General features: G+C 22.5%; 3 protein-coding genes across 4 annotated transcripts; 2 read left to right on the top strand and 1 right to left on the bottom strand.

The window, feature by feature from the left end:
* The first annotated feature begins 1,949 nt into the window (after nucleotides 1-1,949).
* On the top strand, nucleotides 1,950-9,369 carry LOC105361665 (neuroblastoma-amplified sequence). The gene is made up of 18 exons (XM_011498916.1): nucleotides 1,950-2,036; nucleotides 2,102-2,336; nucleotides 2,429-2,844; nucleotides 3,120-3,503; nucleotides 3,671-3,881; nucleotides 4,046-4,266; nucleotides 4,350-4,676; nucleotides 4,751-4,956; nucleotides 5,023-5,316; nucleotides 5,457-5,793; nucleotides 5,862-6,268; nucleotides 6,339-6,638; nucleotides 6,722-7,307; nucleotides 7,389-7,797; nucleotides 7,879-8,177; nucleotides 8,268-8,705; nucleotides 8,785-8,913; nucleotides 8,994-9,369. Exons 1-18 carry the CDS (start codon nucleotides 1,950-1,952, stop codon nucleotides 9,267-9,269), a joined length of 5,562 nt encoding a protein of 1,853 aa, XP_011497218.1. The 3' UTR covers nucleotides 9,270-9,369.
* A 2,633-nt stretch (nucleotides 9,370-12,002) lies between these two features.
* Nucleotides 12,003-13,672, top strand: Arp6 (Actin-related protein 6). 2 transcript variants are annotated; one of them, XM_011498584.1, is made up of 3 exons: nucleotides 12,003-12,168; nucleotides 12,236-13,207; nucleotides 13,428-13,672. In XM_011498584.1, exons 1-3 carry the CDS (start codon nucleotides 12,089-12,091, stop codon nucleotides 13,555-13,557), a joined length of 1,182 nt encoding a protein of 393 aa, XP_011496886.1. In that variant the 5' UTR covers nucleotides 12,003-12,088; the 3' UTR covers nucleotides 13,558-13,672. The 2 variants fall into 2 exon arrangements, with proteins under 2 accessions (XP_011496886.1, XP_011496887.1); XM_011498585.1 differs by having other exon boundaries at nucleotides 12,241-13,207.
* A 111-nt stretch (nucleotides 13,673-13,783) lies between these two features.
* On the bottom strand, nucleotides 13,784-17,013 carry Uba5 (Ubiquitin-like activating enzyme 5). The gene is made up of 6 exons (XM_011498586.1): nucleotides 16,526-17,013; nucleotides 15,898-16,033; nucleotides 15,440-15,636; nucleotides 15,000-15,186; nucleotides 14,299-14,632; nucleotides 13,784-14,014 (listed from the first exon to the last, which is right to left on the bottom strand). The coding sequence occupies exons 1-6, from the start codon at nucleotides 16,666-16,668 to the stop codon at nucleotides 13,839-13,841; spliced, it is 1,173 nt and encodes a 390-aa protein (XP_011496888.1). The 5' UTR covers nucleotides 16,669-17,013; the 3' UTR covers nucleotides 13,784-13,838.
* Between the last annotated feature and the right edge of the window lie 3,849 nt (nucleotides 17,014-20,862).

Genomic DNA, 20,862 nt, shown 5'->3' on the forward strand with positions numbered 1-20,862 from the left:
GTATTTAATATTATATTAAATATTTATATTTAATCCCTGATAAAATACATAGTGCGAGTATATCATTTGTTGAATCGGTAATTTTCATTATATTTCTATTTAATAAGATTTTAAAATATATTTAGATTATTGAATAAAAATAAAATTAAAATTGTTCGAATACAGCTTTAAATTTATAATAATACTTAAATATTATTTTATATACTTATCTTTTTTAAAACAACGCTTGTATTTATAGTATGTACTATATGGTATATATAGTATGTACTACGATTATGAAAATATATATCATGAAAAAAACTGGTTATCTTTAGAAATAATTTTTATGCTTTAATTCAAACTTAATACAACATTTCAATTTCCCGTGATATGTATCAAATTCTTTGAGCTACTTGTAAAAACTCATTACTTATTTTTTATTGTCTTACAATATTGTGATTTTTTCTATTTTATCCTACATTATATTCTATTGTATTTTTTAAAGAAACTTAAATCCAAAATACTTTTAAATGTAGGTTATACAGTATTATAATGTCTCTTTCGCCACTAATATTTTGAAGCAACATGAATAATACATTTTACATTGATAAGTAGTTGTAAAAATTTTATTTCTCTATTTGATTATATATTATGGTAAGATTACAATAAGTTATGATTAACAAGCCGATAATGAGCAAGATAGTGTGACCATTGTATGCTACAGAACAAATAAAATAATTTGAAAAAAGGAAAAATTTTTTATCGTTTTTGTCGAATTTGATTTGTTCACTGGAAGCTATTAAAGTGTGTTATTGAATTGAAATCAAATAAAAAATATTATTTAAATAAGCAGTATAACTAGGTACAATGAATAAGCAAGATATAATGATTTCCTTTCGCACAATCTCCTACGTGCGTTTGCGCATAAACGCAGTCTACAACTCATCAAAAATAATTATTAATTAAAATGACAATTAATATATATAAAGAATCATATTCATTAAATTTATAACCGTATTAGTATTAAATAATGAATTTTTTTCTAACAAATTTTTATTAACTATTTTTTTCATTTTTTTTTTTTTATACACATGTTATTTATCTTCAATTGTCTAACAATTATGCTAACAAGAATGCCAATTTTAAAAATTAATATAGTACATATTTTAAATTAGTATATAACTACAATCATATACTTGCATTAAAATTATGATACAATGTCAATCAATTAAACCTATAAAACTAATAGACCAATTGCTTATTTTTATTTCTCGAAATTTCAGAATTTTGTTTCCATTTAACGTCAATTAAATTAATCACTATGCTACAATAGATTATTCGGTAGGCATTTAAGATTATTGCAAATTATAAGGGTTTTATTATTAAAATTAAAAACAAAAATATTAGATTAAATTAATTGTTGTAATCTAATATTTACCACTTTTAAATTAAACCAGTATCGATATGACCGGAATGATATAACATCGGAATGAAAATTGTTACATTTAAAGAATTTCATTTTTTAATAAAATTAAATTAATTGTAAAAATAATTATGTACGTTAATTATACATAATTTTTCCTTTTTTTATTTTCTATTTATCAATTTGTATGATATGGATTAATGAATTTTTATATATATTTACATCTTTTGTAATCAAATAAATGATTTTAAATAATTTATATATTTTCCACTTGGAACATACTACATGTATTAAATTTATGATAATGAAGTAAAGATAATCTATGATTTGTACAAGACTGTAATTTCTGCAAACGTCATCAAATTAGAAAATAATTTCTGCAGTCATACTTGAAGATAATATTTTATTATAATATTCTGTAATCAAATAAAATTTGTAATAAAATCTTAATGTTAAAAAAGTTAACACCTTTCTAACCTTAAAATAATAGAAAAATCAAATATGATTATTATTTTTTAAAAAAAAATAAAATATTTATTGCTTAAAAATGATTGAAAATAATGATACATCAAATGATTCAATTTTATATGAAGTTATAGAGTACCTTATTCGAAAACAAGAACCAGAAATAACAGTAAGCTATTTACTATAATGCTATTTTTATTGCTATTATAATTAATATTAATTTAAAATTTTTAGAAATATAAAAATGACTCTGTTATCTTACCAACACCAGGAAATATAAAAAATGCATTGCGATATCTTAATAACAGATATTCTTTACCTGAAAGTATTTCACAACAAATCAGTTATACATTACCATGGAAATTTGCAATAGGAAATAAAGGGAACATCCTTGCTATTGTTCAAGAGAATATTATTGAAATTAGGAAATCAAAGGATGAATATTCATCTATTTTTGGAAAAGCATCTGGTAATATTTATTAACAATTTTGCTATTATTTTATACATATCTTATAGTTATAATAGTAACTATATTAATAATTTTTTTAATTATCTTTATAGTGCCCAAAGATGCATTTCCACAATGGCGAAAACTTGCATGGAGCCCAGATGGTTTGATTTTGGTTTTAGCTTCTAGTAATGGATATTTATCATTTTATAATTCATTTGGAAATAACATTTTCAATATTAACCCAAAATCAGTCTCCCAAAATCCTCAAATATTAGAAGCAGGAGATGCTATAGCATCAATAATATTTAAACAACCAAATGTTAAAATTGAAAATTGTGATTATGAATTTATTAGAATTACTTATAGTGGTTTACTTAAATCATATTATATTTGCGGTAATGAATTTAGTGAAAATCATGAATTTTCATTTGGCAATTTTTACAGAAATGGTGTAAATTGTGTAGCATATAGTAATAAACATAATATGTTTTTTGTTGCTGGTAACAGTGTTAGCCAGAATTTAACTGTAAGTATTTATAAAAAAAATCTTAAAAAAAAATATAAATTTATAGTTAATCATGTATGTGTTTATAGAATTTTTTTAATTGAAATTCTCTTTAAAAGCTGATGTATTATATCTTAAAAAACTTTTGTGGAAAAATTCAAAAACTATAACAAATTTATTTGTTTTAATAGTAATTTAGTCAATGATTTAATATTTTATATTTATTTTATTATTGTATAAATGAATATTTTAGTATGCATTCATTTATTTTTTATTAATAATTAATTTTCAATTAGTGTACAGCTTCACAAATAGGTTTGACATGTTGGAGAACATTGATTGATCATCCATATTACAAATTATCTATTTCCATGCAAGATTATGAAATTTATAAATCTCCTTTCTCGATTTGGAATTTTATTCCAATAATTAAAAATAGATCGCAATCAGTAATATTTAAAACTAGTATTTCTCCAAACAATTGTCTTATATCATGCCTTCATACGGATGGTACAATCTCTATTTGGAGTTTACCAACATTAAAATTGCAAAAGCAATGGAAGCTTTTAGAACAGTCAAATTATAATGCAAAAAGCCCTTTAAAAATGACTAAATGTAAAAAGTCCTTAAATGATGTGACAGAATTTCAACCTTTAGATATTGGATGGTGGTCAGACAATGTAAGTCATCTAACATATATAAACTAACTATATGTGTACAATTATTAAAAATTATTAAAATACAATCTTAAGTATCTGCTTATATCTGTCTATTATGTTCATTCTTTAAAATTAATATAATTAAATTTTTTTAATTTAAATAACTTGGTTTATTAATTTATCTTTAGACTATAATAATTGCAAGATATTCAGGTTCTGTTTCTGTATGCTCAATTAATAGCTTACAAAATCTCCTAGGAACTAGTCCTGAATTTTTATATAATTATCCTCAAATAGCAGAACTTAGTCAAGAGAAAGGATTTTTATGTTTAGACTGTGAAATTTTTGTAACTAGTACTAAAAGAAGCAGAGAATCAAATAATGAAGAGTATGCATCAGGTAATTATTTAAAACAATTATATATTTATATTTATATTTATATATTATTATATTATATTATAACAGTTATATAATTAACTATTTATTATTTTTGTTACATTTAGCTTTAAATGTATATAATTAAATAATTTTAAATAATACTTAAAATTGTTTAATGATTATAGAATTATCATCTGATAGTGAAAAAGATGAAGATGAATCTAAGCCTGTTACAATTTTAAGTTACACTACAAATTTAATGCAAAGTGTTTTATATTCAATAACAGATATTGAAAATTTTCAACCAAAAAGAAAAAAATCTAAAGTATGTCATCGAACATATAGACTTTTAGGGTTGAAAAGTACAACGCCAGAAGAACTTTATTCTCGTAAAATTGAAATAGAGGTGAAATTTAAAATTATTAAAATATATTTATAGTTTACTTATATTGAATTTAAAATAAAAACAATTTTTTTAATTATGTTTAGGAATATGAAGAAGCATTAGCTTTAGCAACAAATTATAATTTGGATCCAGATTTAGTTTATCAAACACAATGGAGAAAATCTGAATTTTCTATTAATGCCATACAAAAATTTTTAAGCAAAGTTACTAAAAGATCATGGGTTCTAAATGAATGTATATCAAGAGTTCCTGAAAATTTAGAAGCCACCAGGGAATTAATAAACTTTGGACTTCGTGGTGCTAATTTAGAAACATTAATTTCAATAGGTATAAAAGATGATGGAAAATTTGTTTCTACAGAGATAAATAATGACGTAGATAATCATTTAAGTAATTTGGAATCAAATCAGGTAAAACTAATGTACTACCTAACAATTATTATTTTAATAATTATATTTTATATATAATATTTTATATTCTATAGATGCAAAAAAATAATGAAACACTTAATGCTATTACTATGGATAAATTAAATGAATCGCAAAAAGAACTAATTAAATATAGAATGCAACTTCTCAATCATTTAGATAAATTAAAAACTTATGAAATTCTTTTGGGATCAACAAACAAATTCGATAAGAAATTTTATGAAGAATTTCGACAACTATCACCTGTTGAAAATGCAATCAGGTAGAACAATTTATTCATTTAAAGTTATCAAAAACATTGTATTAATAGTTAAAATTATTTTTGCAGATTTGCTAAAAAAAATAATTGTCAAGGAGTAGAAATTATGTTTACATATTATGGAATCAAATTAATACCTCATTGGTTAGCAATAATTAGTTTTTTTCCTGAAACATTAAATCCTGAAAAATATCAAAAACTTCTACCTGAATGTGATATTGAAGGACGCTTATTTTTACTATATCAAGAAGAATTACGTCAAAAAGACTGGGTTGAAAGAAGTACATTTTGCAATATTATTTTAGATAACAATGATGATGTAGAATTTATATATGAAAGTAGAAGATCTTTAGCAATATACAGGTAATTTATATATAATTATAAACTAAAAGTTTTCAAAATTTTAAATAAAATCATAAAACGTGAGTATTACTTATTTTAATATTTTAATAACATAATAGATAGTTTAAAATTAAATGTTTTGTATTTTATATTTTATATAGAAATAAAGAACTCACTCAAGCAGTGCTACAAAAATGGTATAAAACTCGAGCTTATGAAATTGAACGTGATTGTTGTTTAGTAGATAATGCGTTAATTTTAATAAATATCGGCAAGTCTCATAATATTACTGGTTTAGAAGATCTGTTATTAGAGTTGGAAACGTTAGCTGATCTTGTGTATAAAGTTAATTTGGAAGATTTATCACTAACAGAGGTAGAGAAATTAAATGATTTAGAAAAAGTTAAGTTGTTGATGACAAAATGTAATGAAAAGAATTTTGTTCTTAATATAAAAACTATGTTATTACCATATTCAAGAAGAAGGAAACGATATTTGGTAAATATTTTCATTTTTTTAGAAGTAGTAAGTGAACAATATAATTATAATATTTTCATTTATAACAGGATGATACATTGAAAAAAGATTTACTGTGTGAATATTTAGTATTTCTAAGTACAACCGATCTTACACTTCCAATTAAATTTTTTGAATACTTAAAATCTTCTTATGACTTCGAAATACTTGACTCAATAGAAAATATAAATGAATTAGCTATTGATTGTATCTATGCATGTACTGACGTAGAAATGTATACAAAAGCGAAAGTTATTTTTGATGATACAGTAATTCATCTAAATGGAAGGAAAGACAGTAGTAAAAAATATGATGAACTAGAGAAAGAATTAAAATGTTTGCATACATTAAATCAATATCAAATTAAAATTCCCTTATATCGCATTGTAGAAAGTAAACAAAATTTTTCAGATGCTAAAGCACTTTTTATTCAAATGGCAGATAATTTAATAAAGATGTATGTTTTTATGAATTATTTGTAATATTGTTTATAACATATATATTTTATATCTAACACATTTTTTTAGACCCTCTTTACAAAATGACAAAGATTGGTCTCAAATACTGAATGACATGATTTATCTTAAAGAGCAAATTTTTTCGTGTTTAGATATTGAAACTTGTTTTGAAATAACAATGATAATGAGATTAAAATCTGGATCAAAAACTGTTATTCAAGGATGTACTAGTTTAATAGAAATGAAAAAAACTGAAGGAACCCATTTAAAAGTCTCTTATGAAAAAGCAACTGAATTAGTTTTGCAAGCAAGTAACGAGTACTTTAATAATTCAAAAAGCCTTAGAGATCCATATATGAATTTAGCAAAGTACTTACAATCTTACGTTATTTAATTTTACAGATTAATTAAATATTAATAATTTTATAATGCACTAAATTTATAAATTGCAGAGACTGTCTTGATTTAATAACTGAAGATAATGAACGAGTTAAAGATGAATATGATTTAATACAAGCATTAGAAATTTTAAATGAATTTCAAATCAACGTATTACCATTGCAAGTTAGAATGACACATGAAAGGCTGAAATTTATTGAAGATTGTTTAAATAGTCGACATGATAGTTATAAAAATATACAAAAATTAATAAATTTAGCAAAGTATTTGAGAATTGAACCAAAAAATATTCACTTAAGAGAAGGAAAAATTTTAAACTTGATAGCAAAAAAAGCATTTGATATAAAAGATTATAACTTCTGTTCTTCAATAATTAAAAATATGATGGTATGCAATTACTATTTGTCATGGAATATAGCTCTAGATTTGGCTTACTGTAACGAATATGACGATTTAAAATTTCGATATAATTGTATATGGTTTGCCATTAATAATGGTCCAAGTGAAATTATAGAAAATTTAATGAAGTACGCTAATTTACTGCAGATTCAAATTTTAAATTCTGATTTAGAAAACTGTTTGTCAACTCAAAATGAAAATTCAGATGTACACAATTTGAATAAAGATTTTAATGATGAAGTTAGTATAAGATATATAAATTTATCATTATAAAATATTGACTATTGTTTAGTAGTGTTAATGTATACTTTTTTTTTAAAGCTCCAAGTAGAAAACAACGAATTGGTTCCAAAAATCGTACAAACATCAACAAATTTAGTAAAAAGTTCAGCACAAATAGTAAAGCAATCAACTTTTGATTTAATAAAAAATGCTGGAAATAAAAATTTTTGGAAATCAAAATTAAATTTCACTTTTATGGACAATTTTCAAAAAAACGTTGCAGAAGATGAAATAATAGAAATGGAAAGAGAAAATCAATTACAAAAATTTCCTTGTTTTTATGAGACTCTACATGAAAATTGTGGAATAAGTAATCTTGACACAAAATATTCTAAATATTTTAAAAATGATGATAATTCTAAATTAAAACTATGTCAAATTTTATTACGAATTTCATTATTAAGTGAAACTGCATCATATGGTACAGAAATTAGTAACATTAATCATTGTATGTATTAAATTACATTTTATATTATTAAAGAAATTACATTTATTAGAATCGTTTATAATAATTTTATAATTTATCTAGTACTCCATGAATGTGTAGAATATACCATTACAGAAGATTGTATGTTGGGACTTAGTTATTTATTAAATTTAGATGACGATTTTTTAATAAACAATAAGAATATTTCTGAAAGTTTTCCACAAATTGAATTATATTATCAAATGTTGGCCTATTTTTATTCAATCAAACTTTATTCACGAATAAATTCTGAAATTCAGAAAGCATTATTGTATGATCCTATAGAATTAATTCAACAAATGGCAACTATTAAAATTATTAATGATACTGATAATTCAAATCACAAATTTAAACAACAAATAAATTCTTTAATTCAAATAAAAAAAGACACAAGCGATAAAAAGAAATCTGAAATAGATGAAAACAATGAAAATATAACTACAATAAATGAGAATATTAGTAATAATAAATTAAATATTAAAGAAAAATTAACATTAGAATATATTCATGCTTCCGCAGAAGCAGATGAATGGAATAATTGGGGTGATGAATGGATTGAAACATGTGACTCAATGAGCAATACTATTGAAACTAATAACTGCCCTAATTTTTTGCATTTTACAAATGACAATTTATCAATTGAAAAATTTTATGAAACTTTTGAAGAAGAACTTTCAAAAATACACAGTATAGATGATTATAGAAAAATGAAACAAATGTTAATTCAGTGGTCAAACATTAATAATGTTGATTTTGAAAATACATATAGTAATTTAACTTCAAAAATGATAATTAGATTAATTGATATAAGCAAAAATAATAATAATAATAATGAGAAAGTATTAAAAATAATCAAGGATTTATTACAAGAAAAATTAATTTCTCAGAAGGTATGAAAATTATTGTTTATTATGAAAATTACGAATATTATGTTTGTTATATTAACTTATATTGTACTTTTGTTAAAAGATTTTTATCCAGCTTCTTCATGAGCAAAAGAATATTTTCTCTTGTGAACAATATATTTATTTGCAACTGTGTTCTAAAGAATTATCATTACAACAGGAAGCAATTGATTATATTAAAAAAAATTATAAAGTAAGAAAAAAGGCATGTGCCAAAATATATTTATTAAATGAATTGATTTCTAACTAACTTGAACAATATTTCTTTTTCAGACACTAGATTTAAATACAGAAATTTTACAAGAGATTTTTTTTAATAATCTCACATGTTTATTCAATGTCAGTCATGATTTGTATTATAGAATACTGGAAGAAGTTTTTGTAAATTGTAGTCTACCGGAAATTGAAAATAATATAAAATTATTGATAGAAAATTTAGTTAAACAAAAAAATATACCACATGCAATAGTACTATTGAATCAGCTAGAAGATATACCACCATCGTTAAGCACTTATGAAAACTGCATCAATATTTTATTACGAAAATGAAAGTATGATCGTTAAAATCATAAAATAATGAGAGAATTGCAAAATAACTTTAAAAAGATATAATCAATTTTTCAGTTGTTATGTTTGTCTTTTGTTTATATGATACCCTTTATTATAATTTAAATTAAAAGACTATTATAAAATATATTCAAAATTATTTATACACATTTTCGAAAAATAATATTTTTATGGAATAACCTCTTACAATGTTTTTCTGAATTTATAAAACAATAGAAATATTTTAATCAGTTTAATTAAATTTCAATTTAATTATTAATATTTTTTTTTTAATGAAATGAATAGATTATTGTTAAAAAATAACATAAATTGGTAAAAAAAAATATAATTTCAAACTTTAATATTCATTTAATCAAATCTACATATACCCATCATTTCAGTTATATTTTTAATATGTGAATATTATATTGACATATTAATATAATAAAAAAGATAAGTTGTAAGGTATAAATGTTTTCGAAATTAACTTAATAAATTAAAATCTTACATCGATATACATCAATAAATAAATTAATTTAAGAGCATACATTTTGAATAAAACATCAATTTTATGGTATATAAAAATAATGTAAAAATAATACTTCAATTGAACCGATACCTAGAAGTTAATTTTTATTTTTTCTTCAACAACTGAATAAAAGAATCAATTTCTATAAAAATAACTCATGTAAAATTAATTTTTCAATTGATAACTTTACAAAATATTTTGTGTATTAAAAATAATTCATTTTATGAATTTAAATAAAACAATATTTAATTAAACGATAAATATTTAGATAAGAAATTCAATAAATTAAAATTTTCTTTTTCTTTAAATAAAATTAATTTAACAATAGACAATGTGTAACCACGATTGAAAGTTTGTAATTATACATTTAATAATCATCTATATTTTATAATTCTTGCTCTTGAAATATTGAAAATGATTTAGATTTTTTTTATAAAATTCCAGGTATATTGTAAAATAATTATATTATATTTTTTTTAATAAATCAGAATTTTTAATTTATACATAAAGATTGTAAACATAAGGCAAATTTTTTAATTTAATGAAAAATGTTTAATATCAGTTCAATCGAAATATAAATTTAACCCAATCTACATTTTGTCTTAAATAAATGTTAAATGATTATTTTAAATAATGATTATAATTAATAATGATGATTAACAATTCACTTAATCATTCTTTTAGTTTTAAATAAAAATATTGTAAAAAAGTTTTTATATCTAATATTAATTAGTCAAATTTGACGACCTTTCAAAAACTTTAGCTCATTTTTAGTTTCAAACTATTTTTTCTCAATAATATACTTAAATAGAAACAATAATTGTAAATAATAAATACAACGCAATTTAATATATGTATGTACTAACTTATCGACTTTAATGAAAAGTAGAATTCAAAGAAAACTAAGTACACTGTCTTTCTCAATATTTCATCCCGCAAAATAGTTTACATAGTCTAATAATATAGTCTTTATCTGTGTAAATCTATGATTGTTGCTAAATATTATCTACTCTTTTCTCAAAGAGTATTAAAAAAACAATGTCATTGATTGTATATTACTTAATAATAAAAAATAAAAAATCATTTTTCAATGATGACAACAAATTTAGTTTTCATTATTTGTTTACTTGGACTTTAAAAAATTAATAATTTATTAATCGATAAATCTATTAACGGAAATTCCTTATTTTTTAATTACATTTGATTGAATAATAAATGATAAATAATAATAAATAATAAATAGAATAATAAATAAATAATAATAGAATCATAATAATAATTCCGAAAACATTTATAAATATTATAAATAAAAAATAGTATTTGTAATATAAAACTATTTAATCATTTTAACTTTTTTAAATATATAATTAAAAAATTAGTTACGAATCTTCCTTTTATTACACAAGGTTTGAGGGTTTTGTTGTAGTGAAAATGTTAAAATAAACTCACTCTGCTTGATGGATAAATTCATTTATTAATGCTTCTTAATATATTTTTACTTTATAATTATTTATAAAAATTATTTGATTAAAATTCTTAGAAGTTTTTTGTGTATTAAAAGTTTAAATTAAATTTGTGGTATAAAAATTCTTATTTAAAATTTAAAAAAATACATTATATTATTACAAATTTAAATAAAATAATAAATAAAATATAAAATAGGGATAAATTATGAAAAAATAAAATTATAAAGGATAATTTATACAATTCTTTAGTTATTATTATATTTTATTAACATAGAAAAAGAAATATTATTACTAGAATGAACTAATAATTTATAACGAAAACTAATGATTTTTGAACTTACCACTCTTATATCATCTATGGCATATTGCATTTATATATAATAATTATGTAGAACTAAATTAAAATTAATTTATAGCAAAAAGCTTAAAATTAATATGAATACATTGATATTTTGTTTTAAAAAATATTCAGTTTCTTGAAATAAAGTAAAAGAATTATTGCTTCACGGATAGAGCATATATATATATATACATATATATATATATATATATTATGGTATAAACGGGTTGTTTTATAATTTTAATATATAGTTTTAAGAATTATTTTCTTTAATTCTTGTTTTCATAATGAAAATGACAAATCACTATAATAAAGTTTTCAGTACAAAACATGCTTAATAATTTTAATTTATAGTTTAAATAAGCTTGATGTGTAATTTGAAATTTGAATACTAGAGAGCCAAATATCTTTTCAGAAAATTATCACTCAATGTACTTTTATTACAGCTGTTCGAAATTTTAATAAATATAATTTTAAATAATTTAAAATGAGAATGAGCTCGTCAGTATTCGTTTTAGATAATGGAGGTTGGACTGCAAAAGTTGGATTATCAACTGATTCTCCAATGTAAGTAAATAAAATCAAAGTAACGTAACCTTATATAAATATAATATAAATACAAATGTTTTTACAGTACAGTACCAAATTCTATAATGAAAGCTAAGAGTGAACGACGAAGACCATTTATTGGTAATCAAATTGAAGAATGTAGAGATGTATCTGGATTGTATTTTATGTTACCATTACAAAAAGGCTATTTAATTAATTGGGATGTTCAAAAAACAGTTTGGGATTATATTTTTTCAAAAGAATGTTGTCCTATTAATTTAAGTCATACTTCTTTAATAATAACAGAACCACCATTTAATTTTCCATCTGTTCAAGAAGCAATGGCAGAAATATTTTTTGAAGAGTACGAAATTTCTAGCTTATTGAGAATTAATCCATCAACTTTATCTTGTTATAATTATAGACATAAAAATCCTACTTCTAAATGTTGTATAATAGTAGATATTGGTTACAGTTTTAGTCATATTATACCATTTGTAAATGACATGAAAATTAAAGCTGGAATTCGACGAATAGATGTTGGTGGCAAATTGTTGACCAATCATTTAAAAGAAATTTTATCATATAGGCAACTGCATGTTATGGATGAAACATATGTTGTTAATCAAGTTAAGGAAGATTCTTGTTTTGTATCTCAAAACTTTTATAATGACATGGAAACAGCAAAATTAAAAATAGAAGATAATACTATTGTTAAAGACTATGTATTACCTGATTTTACAACAATAAGAAGAGGATATTTAACAGATGCAGGAACTACTTTAGATCAGCAAGTTTTACGTATGAACAATGAGAGATTTTCAATACCTGAAATACTTTTTCATCCTTCTGATGTTGGTATTAGGCAAATGGGTATTCCAGAAGCTATAATGGACTGTTTAAAAGCTTGCGAAGAAGAGACCTGGCCACATTTATTATCAAACATTGTTCTTATTGGTGGAAGTAGTAAATTTCCAGGGTTACAAAATCGAGTACTAAATGAAGTTAGAAGTCTTGCTCCCATAGATTATACCATTAAAGTTCATTTACCAGAAGAGTAAGTTTTTAAAAATATATCAATTTAAAAGGAATTTTACTACACTTTTATATAAGAACTAAATTCAAATTAAATTAATGTTTTTCAATAGATAAATATTGACATCAAATTATAATATACAATATTATTTGGTATTAAAATCACAGAATATAAAAGTGTAGTATTAAGAATTATCAAATATCTTTTACTTTCGAAAATTTATATATTATTTTTTTATTAGTCCAATAACATATTCATGGGAAGGTGGAAAATTATTATCTAAAGATCCAGGATACTCTAATTTAATAGTTAAAAGAGAAGAGTATGAAGAGGAAGGCCATGCCTTATGTTATGACAAATTTGATATATAAATTAGTATTATATTTTATTTAATTAAATTTTTTAAGATTAGATATTGAACAGAGAAACAACTTGTTTAAGTGATAATGTTGATTTCCTATAAATTTGTATATAGAAATAGTTTTAATTTTTTAATTTTAGATTTAAATTGCAATAGAATATTTTTATAAAAAAATAAATAGAAAAATATACATGCACTTGTAAAATATTTAATAATTTTTTAATAATAAAGTCCTTATGATTATATATAAAATCTTATTTGAAAGTAATGTGTTTTTATGAACAAATAAAATTACAGAGATTTCATTTTTGACATTAATTCTTCTAAACTTTGATCACAAGTGTCTATTGCATGAGATTCAAAATCAATATTTTTATTAGGTAAGTCATAAGCTTGCACTAATCCTTCTGCAACATATTTTTTTGTGTTAGTATCTTCCGGTACTGATTCATCAATGAGACATATTCCTGAAATAATATATTGTTCATAAATTTTAAATAAAATGAATAGTACCCATTTAACTATAATCTAAAATATTTGCATAAAAAGAAAATTATTTTTACAATTTTAATGTAAAATTTACAATTTTTAACAAACTATAATTAATGCATATATGCACACATCTATATTTATATATGCATGTGTGGATAGATGCCCGCAAAAAATTTGATAATCTTTTTCAATTAAAGTATATTGGATAAAATGAAATAAAAGATTAAATAAATATTTTAAGATTGAAATATATATTTACCCCATTCATTATCTTCATGCAAAGGTTTTTCTTCTATACATTCTTCACAATATTCAAGTTTTGGTTTACTGGCAAATTCTTCTTGTCGTTTTCTACAAAATCTATCATTGCAGTTCGTATTTGGTTTCAGATTCATTGTTGGAAAAAAATCTTGCATAGCATTGTAGCCTAAATAATGAGATACTGTACCAAATTCAAGTAAATACTTAAGAGTGTTTTGTACCAGGAATCCAGCAACAATACCCATTGTTGTAGGTAAAGATGCAGCACATACACCATCACGCTTTAATGTTTTTTCATCTATATTCGATGCGACAACTAAAGGTGGTGCACACTAAATATTTTAAGATTATTAATTATCAATCAATTTCTTTAAAAAGGATAACTATATCAATAATTATAAATTATAAATCATTACTTTTGATATGTTCAAAGCATAAAGTTGGAATTATTTAATTTTTATATGTATCTTTTATGAATCTAACAATTATATATGAAAATATCAGATAGTTAAATTTTCAAGAAAATCTTCAAAAATCAAGATGAAATATAATTATTTTTTGTTTTCAATATATACATAAAAAATATTAATAAGAAATTATATATATGAATTGTTAAATATTTAAACGCTTATTAAAAATGAATAAAAGTATAATTGAAAATAAAATACTTCAAGTAACATTAAATTATATGTAACATACTGCAAAACATGCAGTCACTCCAGGAATAATAAATTGTATATGTCCAGAAATGGCATTTTCAGATACTCCACTTTCAAACCAAATTTGATTTAATTCGTTACAAGCTGTATTGATTGCCATTCTTGCTTCAAAGTTGTCAACACAACTTAATAGTAAATCCACAGGTCCTTTATTAATACTAGAGGTTCTGAAACCAATTTGATAAGTTCAAACGTAATAATAAATATTTACTTAATTATAAATAATATTAAGTAATATAAATAAATATATATTAATACTTTAATATTTTTAATTAAATTTCATTTAATTTCGAATTGTATGTTTAATTAATGTTCATTTATAGAAATATAATTTAAAGTCAAATTTTATATTGAAACATTATTAAAAAATAATAATTAAAATATTTAGAATTGAAATATTTAAATATTGAATGTTCATACTTAATTGTATTAATAAATTCATCAAAATGATCTACTGTAGTAATATTATAATTGTAAATTTCTATTTCTACATCTGGGTTAATAAACCTTAGTGTTTTTGCTGCAGCTTCGACCTTACTTTGTCCCACTTGATGTGGCTGGAAGAAGAGCCTATTCATATTGGCCAATTCAACTTTATCATAATCAAATAGCACTAACTGAAAAAAAAGAAATAATCTTTTGTAAACTGTTCTATTAAAGCAATGATTAATTGAACCAGATATATTCAGTGGAATAAGTATAAAGATAGAATGAATGCAGTCATAAATAACAAGCATAATAACTAAATAAAATATTTATTTAAGAATGATTATATTTATTTTATATATTTTTATTTATTAATCATTATATATCATATGAATCTTGTTTGAACAAATTCTTTTAATATTAATAATCAAGAGGATTGTTTTATTATTTACCTTTCCAATGCCACATCTTGTAAGCATTTCAGCAGTTACACTTCCAACTCCGCCAACACCAACAACAGCTACAGTCATACTTTGTATATTCTGATAATTTTTAACTATACCCATTCGTTGCAAAGCTAATAAGCGACTGAAAAAATATTTATTATTGAAATTATCAGTTCTTCAACGGATTAAAATAAAAAATTTTTATTTAAATTGTTGGTAATATGAATTTATAAACATTCTTTCATTATGTAAAACATATGAAGTAATCTTCATAATTTAAGTATACTTAAGAAATTTAAATAATTTTTTATGCTTCTAACAATTTATAGGAGAAAATTAAACTAAATATAATTGTATTGTAAAATAAATCGTACACATTAATATTTATAATATTTATATTCGTATATATAATATATTTGTATATATAAATATGTATTATATTTGTATATATAATATATATACAAATTATTATATAATTTAAACATTTTTAATTAAAAATAATTAATAATTTTAAACGTCATAAATCATAAGTATTAAAAATATTATTGCCACAAAATGTGCATAAATGTAAAAATAGTAATTATCAAAAATAATTTAAAAAAATTAATTCTGATTTAATTATAGTCGTCACCACCTGTAAGGGTTTGTTCCGACAACTTCGCTTGACATCTGTTTGATTTTCTCTCTTACAGGTACTCCAACATTATTCAGTGTTGCCTCTGCTAATTGCTGCTCTAAGATTTTTATTTGTTGCTGCAAATTCTCAATGCTCGTCATTATTTTTGTTTTCTGTTTATACCAAAACAAGTATTAGCTGATGACTTGAAAAAATGAACTCTCATATGTTTAATTCTTTAGTTCGCAAAGGCACCTGTGTCAGATAAAAATTATACGCTGTTTATTGCTGTTATAACTGTTGTTCAACTTCGTAATTCACGAGTTTTATGGGTATGTGAAGTAAAATACATCAAGTATTTTACTGGCTGGATTTACAGCCTTCAATTAGCAAGTGTTACTGCTATAATATGTAACTCGTCCATGTTCATACTTTAATATACTTCAATATCATTAACCAGATTTTTGCATTCAAACTTAATTTTGCACACCTCTGTGCTTATTCTTGTAATTCTGCATCTATTTATTTAAAATTATATTATAAAAATAATGTAAAAAAAAAATAAATAACTAAAGACCGCTTTATAATTAAATTTCGGCATATTATTATACAGCAAAATTTTAATCCCTGGGCACAACGTTCATTTTTACAGTTGTAATGAGACTATTCCAATTATTATAGTAGTATATTTAAGTTATGAATTTTTCTATAAAGATCATGATTAAATCTGCTCTTTATATTAAGTCACTGTAATTGTATTTTTTTAATATATACAAATTTAACATATTAGAATTCAATGAATTAGAAGAAAAATTCTATGAAAAAATCTTTTTATTTTAGACTTTATTCAAAGTTATAAAATTTTATAAACACTTAAAATTAAACAACAAAATAATTCGAAAAGTTTCGCTAAAATTTAGCTATGAACTATAATACTAAAGCAAATAACAAATAACATTACATTAACATAATAATAGTTTTGTAAATGTTAGTAATTTTATCCTTATTTAAAGAAAATTATTATTTATCTGAGATAAAATCTAGTTTCTTACTAAATGCTTGAAAAAAATATTTAAATAATTATTATTTTGTATATTTCTTTCTACAAAATTTCATAAATACCTAGTACAACAATGGTAGAGTATTTCTGTATTATTAATTAAAATTTCCAATATGAAATTTGTTCAAATGCATGTCTATGACTTTACTACGACTTTGCATAAGACAGTTATTCACTATAATAATCATTAAATATCATTATGAACGTAGACTGTAAATTAATCAGATACATGTAAAGAATCTATGAAATTTAATTAATAATTGAAATTAAAATCGTAATAAAATCAACTTAAATATTTACATTAAATACAGCTCATAATTTTTTTAGTAAAAAATATTACGAATTAAAATAATTTATTACTCAAAGAATAGAAATATTTTAATATAGATATTTTACATAATCAGGTTTTTGTTATATCACTAATTTTATTATAGTTTTTCGCTGAAAAGAAATGCATGGAAAATCATAATTTGATTCAATTTATATAAAATAATGAGCTTGATTCATTAGAACACTATACAAAAAATATTGTCAAAGTAAAAAGATTTATAATCATTAATTAAAAATGAATATTAGATATTAAATGATATATAGAACGAAGATTTGAAATATAACTTATATTAAACATATTCGGGCATTTATTCTGTGTGGATTGTAACATAAATTATTATTTAAACTTAACTTATTGAAATTGTAAATCTAAAAAGATTAATTGTTACATTTTTAAATATATAAACATTGTTAAAAGTAAAATTTTATTGGATGTTAATAAATTAATTCATTACATGCCTCATAAATAAGTTTCCAAGGCAAAAAATGAAAAAAAAATTATATTTAATACAGCCTTTCATTTATCTTTTGATAAAAAGTGTATATGATATTCGTTATATTATTAAAAAATATTTCGAATATATCTAAGAAATATTTTTAAAAGTTATAATACTCTTGGTATTCGTTCATAAGGCATCATTTAAATAATTTTTTTGCTATAGCTTTTTGCCACTTTTATTAACTAACTTGAATTATCATAAATTTGTATCAAAATTCTCACATTCTGAAGATTTATACTTTAAAATTTCGTATTGTGAGCTAGATACGATACGACTTATTACAATTATTTTACGAACAAACATGTTTTAATCAGCCTATTGAATCAATACTGTAAACTATAAAGTAACACTTTTTTTATAAATCATATTTAGCTTACATAATTTTTAATTATTTTTAATTATTGTAAAATAATCTAATTAAAGTATTAATACTGTAATCGACGTTATAATTGATTGGCATTAATGAATAATGAAAAAAATATGGTTATTTTCTTATGTTTCAATATAATATATTTTTAAATTTTAATTAATTTCTAATATATATTTATAATTAATAAAAAAAACATTATAAATTGTAGTTCAATTATTTTAGTATATCATTGCAAGTTTTAGTGCAAATCAGTTCAAATCTTGACAAAACATGAAAAAAGGGTAAATAAATATAAACAAATTTTTCAACGGTTTGGTTAAAAATCGACTCTAAATCGCTTCATTCAATTTCCACTTCTAAATTTATAATATAATGTTCTAATAGGATTTTATTATCATAAAATTATCACTTTTGCGTATTCATAGAATAGAATGAATTGTAAATAAATTATAATTTTATTGTGTGCATCGCAAACAAGTATAAATTAATTTTTTTTTTTAATTTATATAAAAATAGAAACTTGTATCTGTAAAAACAGTAAACATAGAAAAATAGTAAAAAGTATATATAAAAAAAGAATTTTGATAATTTTATATAGGGGATGTTATACATGCGTATGCCTATACATCAACACCCATGCGTTCATAACACAATTACCGCTGTATTTTTGTATAATTTATATTTTCATAATCAATATTTCTATAATTTTTCGTAGTGATATTATAATGTTGTTATGATTGTAACTGCTTTTACATTTTACGTATATTATTATACACAGATATTTCATTATTAAATATTCGGGAATGTTTACTTAGTGACCCTGATTGCTACATTTTAACCGGTGACCTAATAATTACTGTAGATTGTAAAATTTTATTTATTTATTAATTATCTGAACAATAAAGTAGAAATAAATATTTTCAATTTGTTTAAAAGTAACAAATAAAATGCATAAAATTAATCAAAATCAATTTTAAAGAAATTCATCTCCCGTCAATATATTAAATAAAAAAATAGTATAACTATAAAAAAACTTTACGTTCATAAATTAATGCAAGTAGTACAAAATATTCGATATTTTAATTTAACCTTGATCTCATTTCAACATTCTGAATGTTCTTACTATACATAAAAGCAACTTTAATGCGTTGTTTGATTTAAAATTTATTTCAGATGACAATGAAAGCATATAGATATTTTTGATTGCTCACGACTAATTAATGCATTAAATTTAAGACAATTAAGGACGAATACTTGATTCCCTAGCATTAAAAAAGTACGTATCCATATAAATAAGCTTTATGAACATTGCAGCACTGATTCGATAAAACTCTTCCGTTCAAAGCAACAACTGCAACAATAACAATAAAAAAAAGCCTGCACTTTTTTTAAAAATTTGACTTTTTCACAACGCAAGCTATGGTATTGAGCTGCGTTCTTTACTGGTGGCTCGATCATTGAATTAAACGCGACAGCCAAAAAGCGCGGGGGCGTATATGTATGCATGCACACAGGTATAGGAAGAACTCGACCAGGAGGGCCTGGCGCGCAATCGTGCCATGGTTTCGTCATTGGAAAATTCCGTAACGGTACAGGGGAAAATCAGCTTCGGATTGGCTGGCACGCGATGACGTGCACCGAACATCCGATGTATTCTGATTTCTGATCGACGTTTTGTTTATACCCTAAGCCACGGGAGGCAGACTGCTAATGCCTATTGCCTCTTCAGTTGTTAACTAGGCAGTCGCCTTCGTAGCATATGACTGAGTGTATCTTGTTTTCCCACGGAGTGTAGCCGAGTTCGTAAGGAAAAATTCTTCGATTTTTCCTGTTTATCATCAATTCATAATTGAAAAGCAAAAGGGGAACATCGTTGTTCTCGTGATCACAAGGCCAAGTATGGTGGAGTGTAAATACCGAAGTGTGTCGCGTGTCCAGGTGTACGGGTATTCGCACGCGCGTTTTTTTTTTATCGTTTGAGTGCACAACCCACGAATAAAAACCAAAGATTATTGGAGGCTGTTGAAGGATTCATTGAATAATCTCAAGACATTTGTTTGTGCGCGCTCTGAAAAATATTTGCTTGCTGATTTAT

This window comes from Ceratosolen solmsi, unplaced genomic scaffold (assembly GCF_000503995.2).
Source record: "Ceratosolen solmsi marchali unplaced genomic scaffold, CerSol_1.0 scaffold30, whole genome shotgun sequence".
In the NCBI taxonomy this organism is placed as follows: Eukaryota; Metazoa; Arthropoda; class Insecta; order Hymenoptera; family Agaonidae; genus Ceratosolen; species Ceratosolen solmsi.

Coding starts and splice junctions, on each gene's coding strand:
- Arp6 (XM_011498584.1), top strand. CDS start 12,089: ATGAGAATGAGCTCGTCAGTATTCGTTTTAGATAATGGAGGTTGGACT. Junction 12,169..12,235: donor TTATCAACTGATTCTCCAAT/GTAAGTAAATAA, acceptor ATGTTTTTACAG/TACAGTACCAAATTCTATAA. Junction 13,208..13,427: donor AAAGTTCATTTACCAGAAGA/GTAAGTTTTTAA, acceptor TTTTTTTATTAG/TCCAATAACATATTCATGGG.
- Uba5 (XM_011498586.1), bottom strand. CDS start 16,668: ATGACGAGCATTGAGAATTTGCAGCAACAAATAAAAATCTTAGAGCAG. Junction 15,187..15,439: donor GAATTTATTAATACAATTAA/GTATGAACATTC, acceptor AATTGGTTTCAG/AACCTCTAGTATTAATAAAG. Junction 14,633..14,999: donor GAGTGACTGCATGTTTTGCA/GTATGTTACATA, acceptor TAAAATATTTAG/TGTGCACCACCTTTAGTTGT.
- LOC105361665 (XM_011498916.1), top strand. CDS start 1,950: ATGATTGAAAATAATGATACATCAAATGATTCAATTTTATATGAAGTT. Junction 6,269..6,338: donor GCAGATAATTTAATAAAGAT/GTATGTTTTTAT, acceptor ACATTTTTTTAG/ACCCTCTTTACAAAATGACA. Junction 6,639..6,721: donor CCATATATGAATTTAGCAAA/GTACTTACAATC, acceptor TATAAATTGCAG/AGACTGTCTTGATTTAATAA.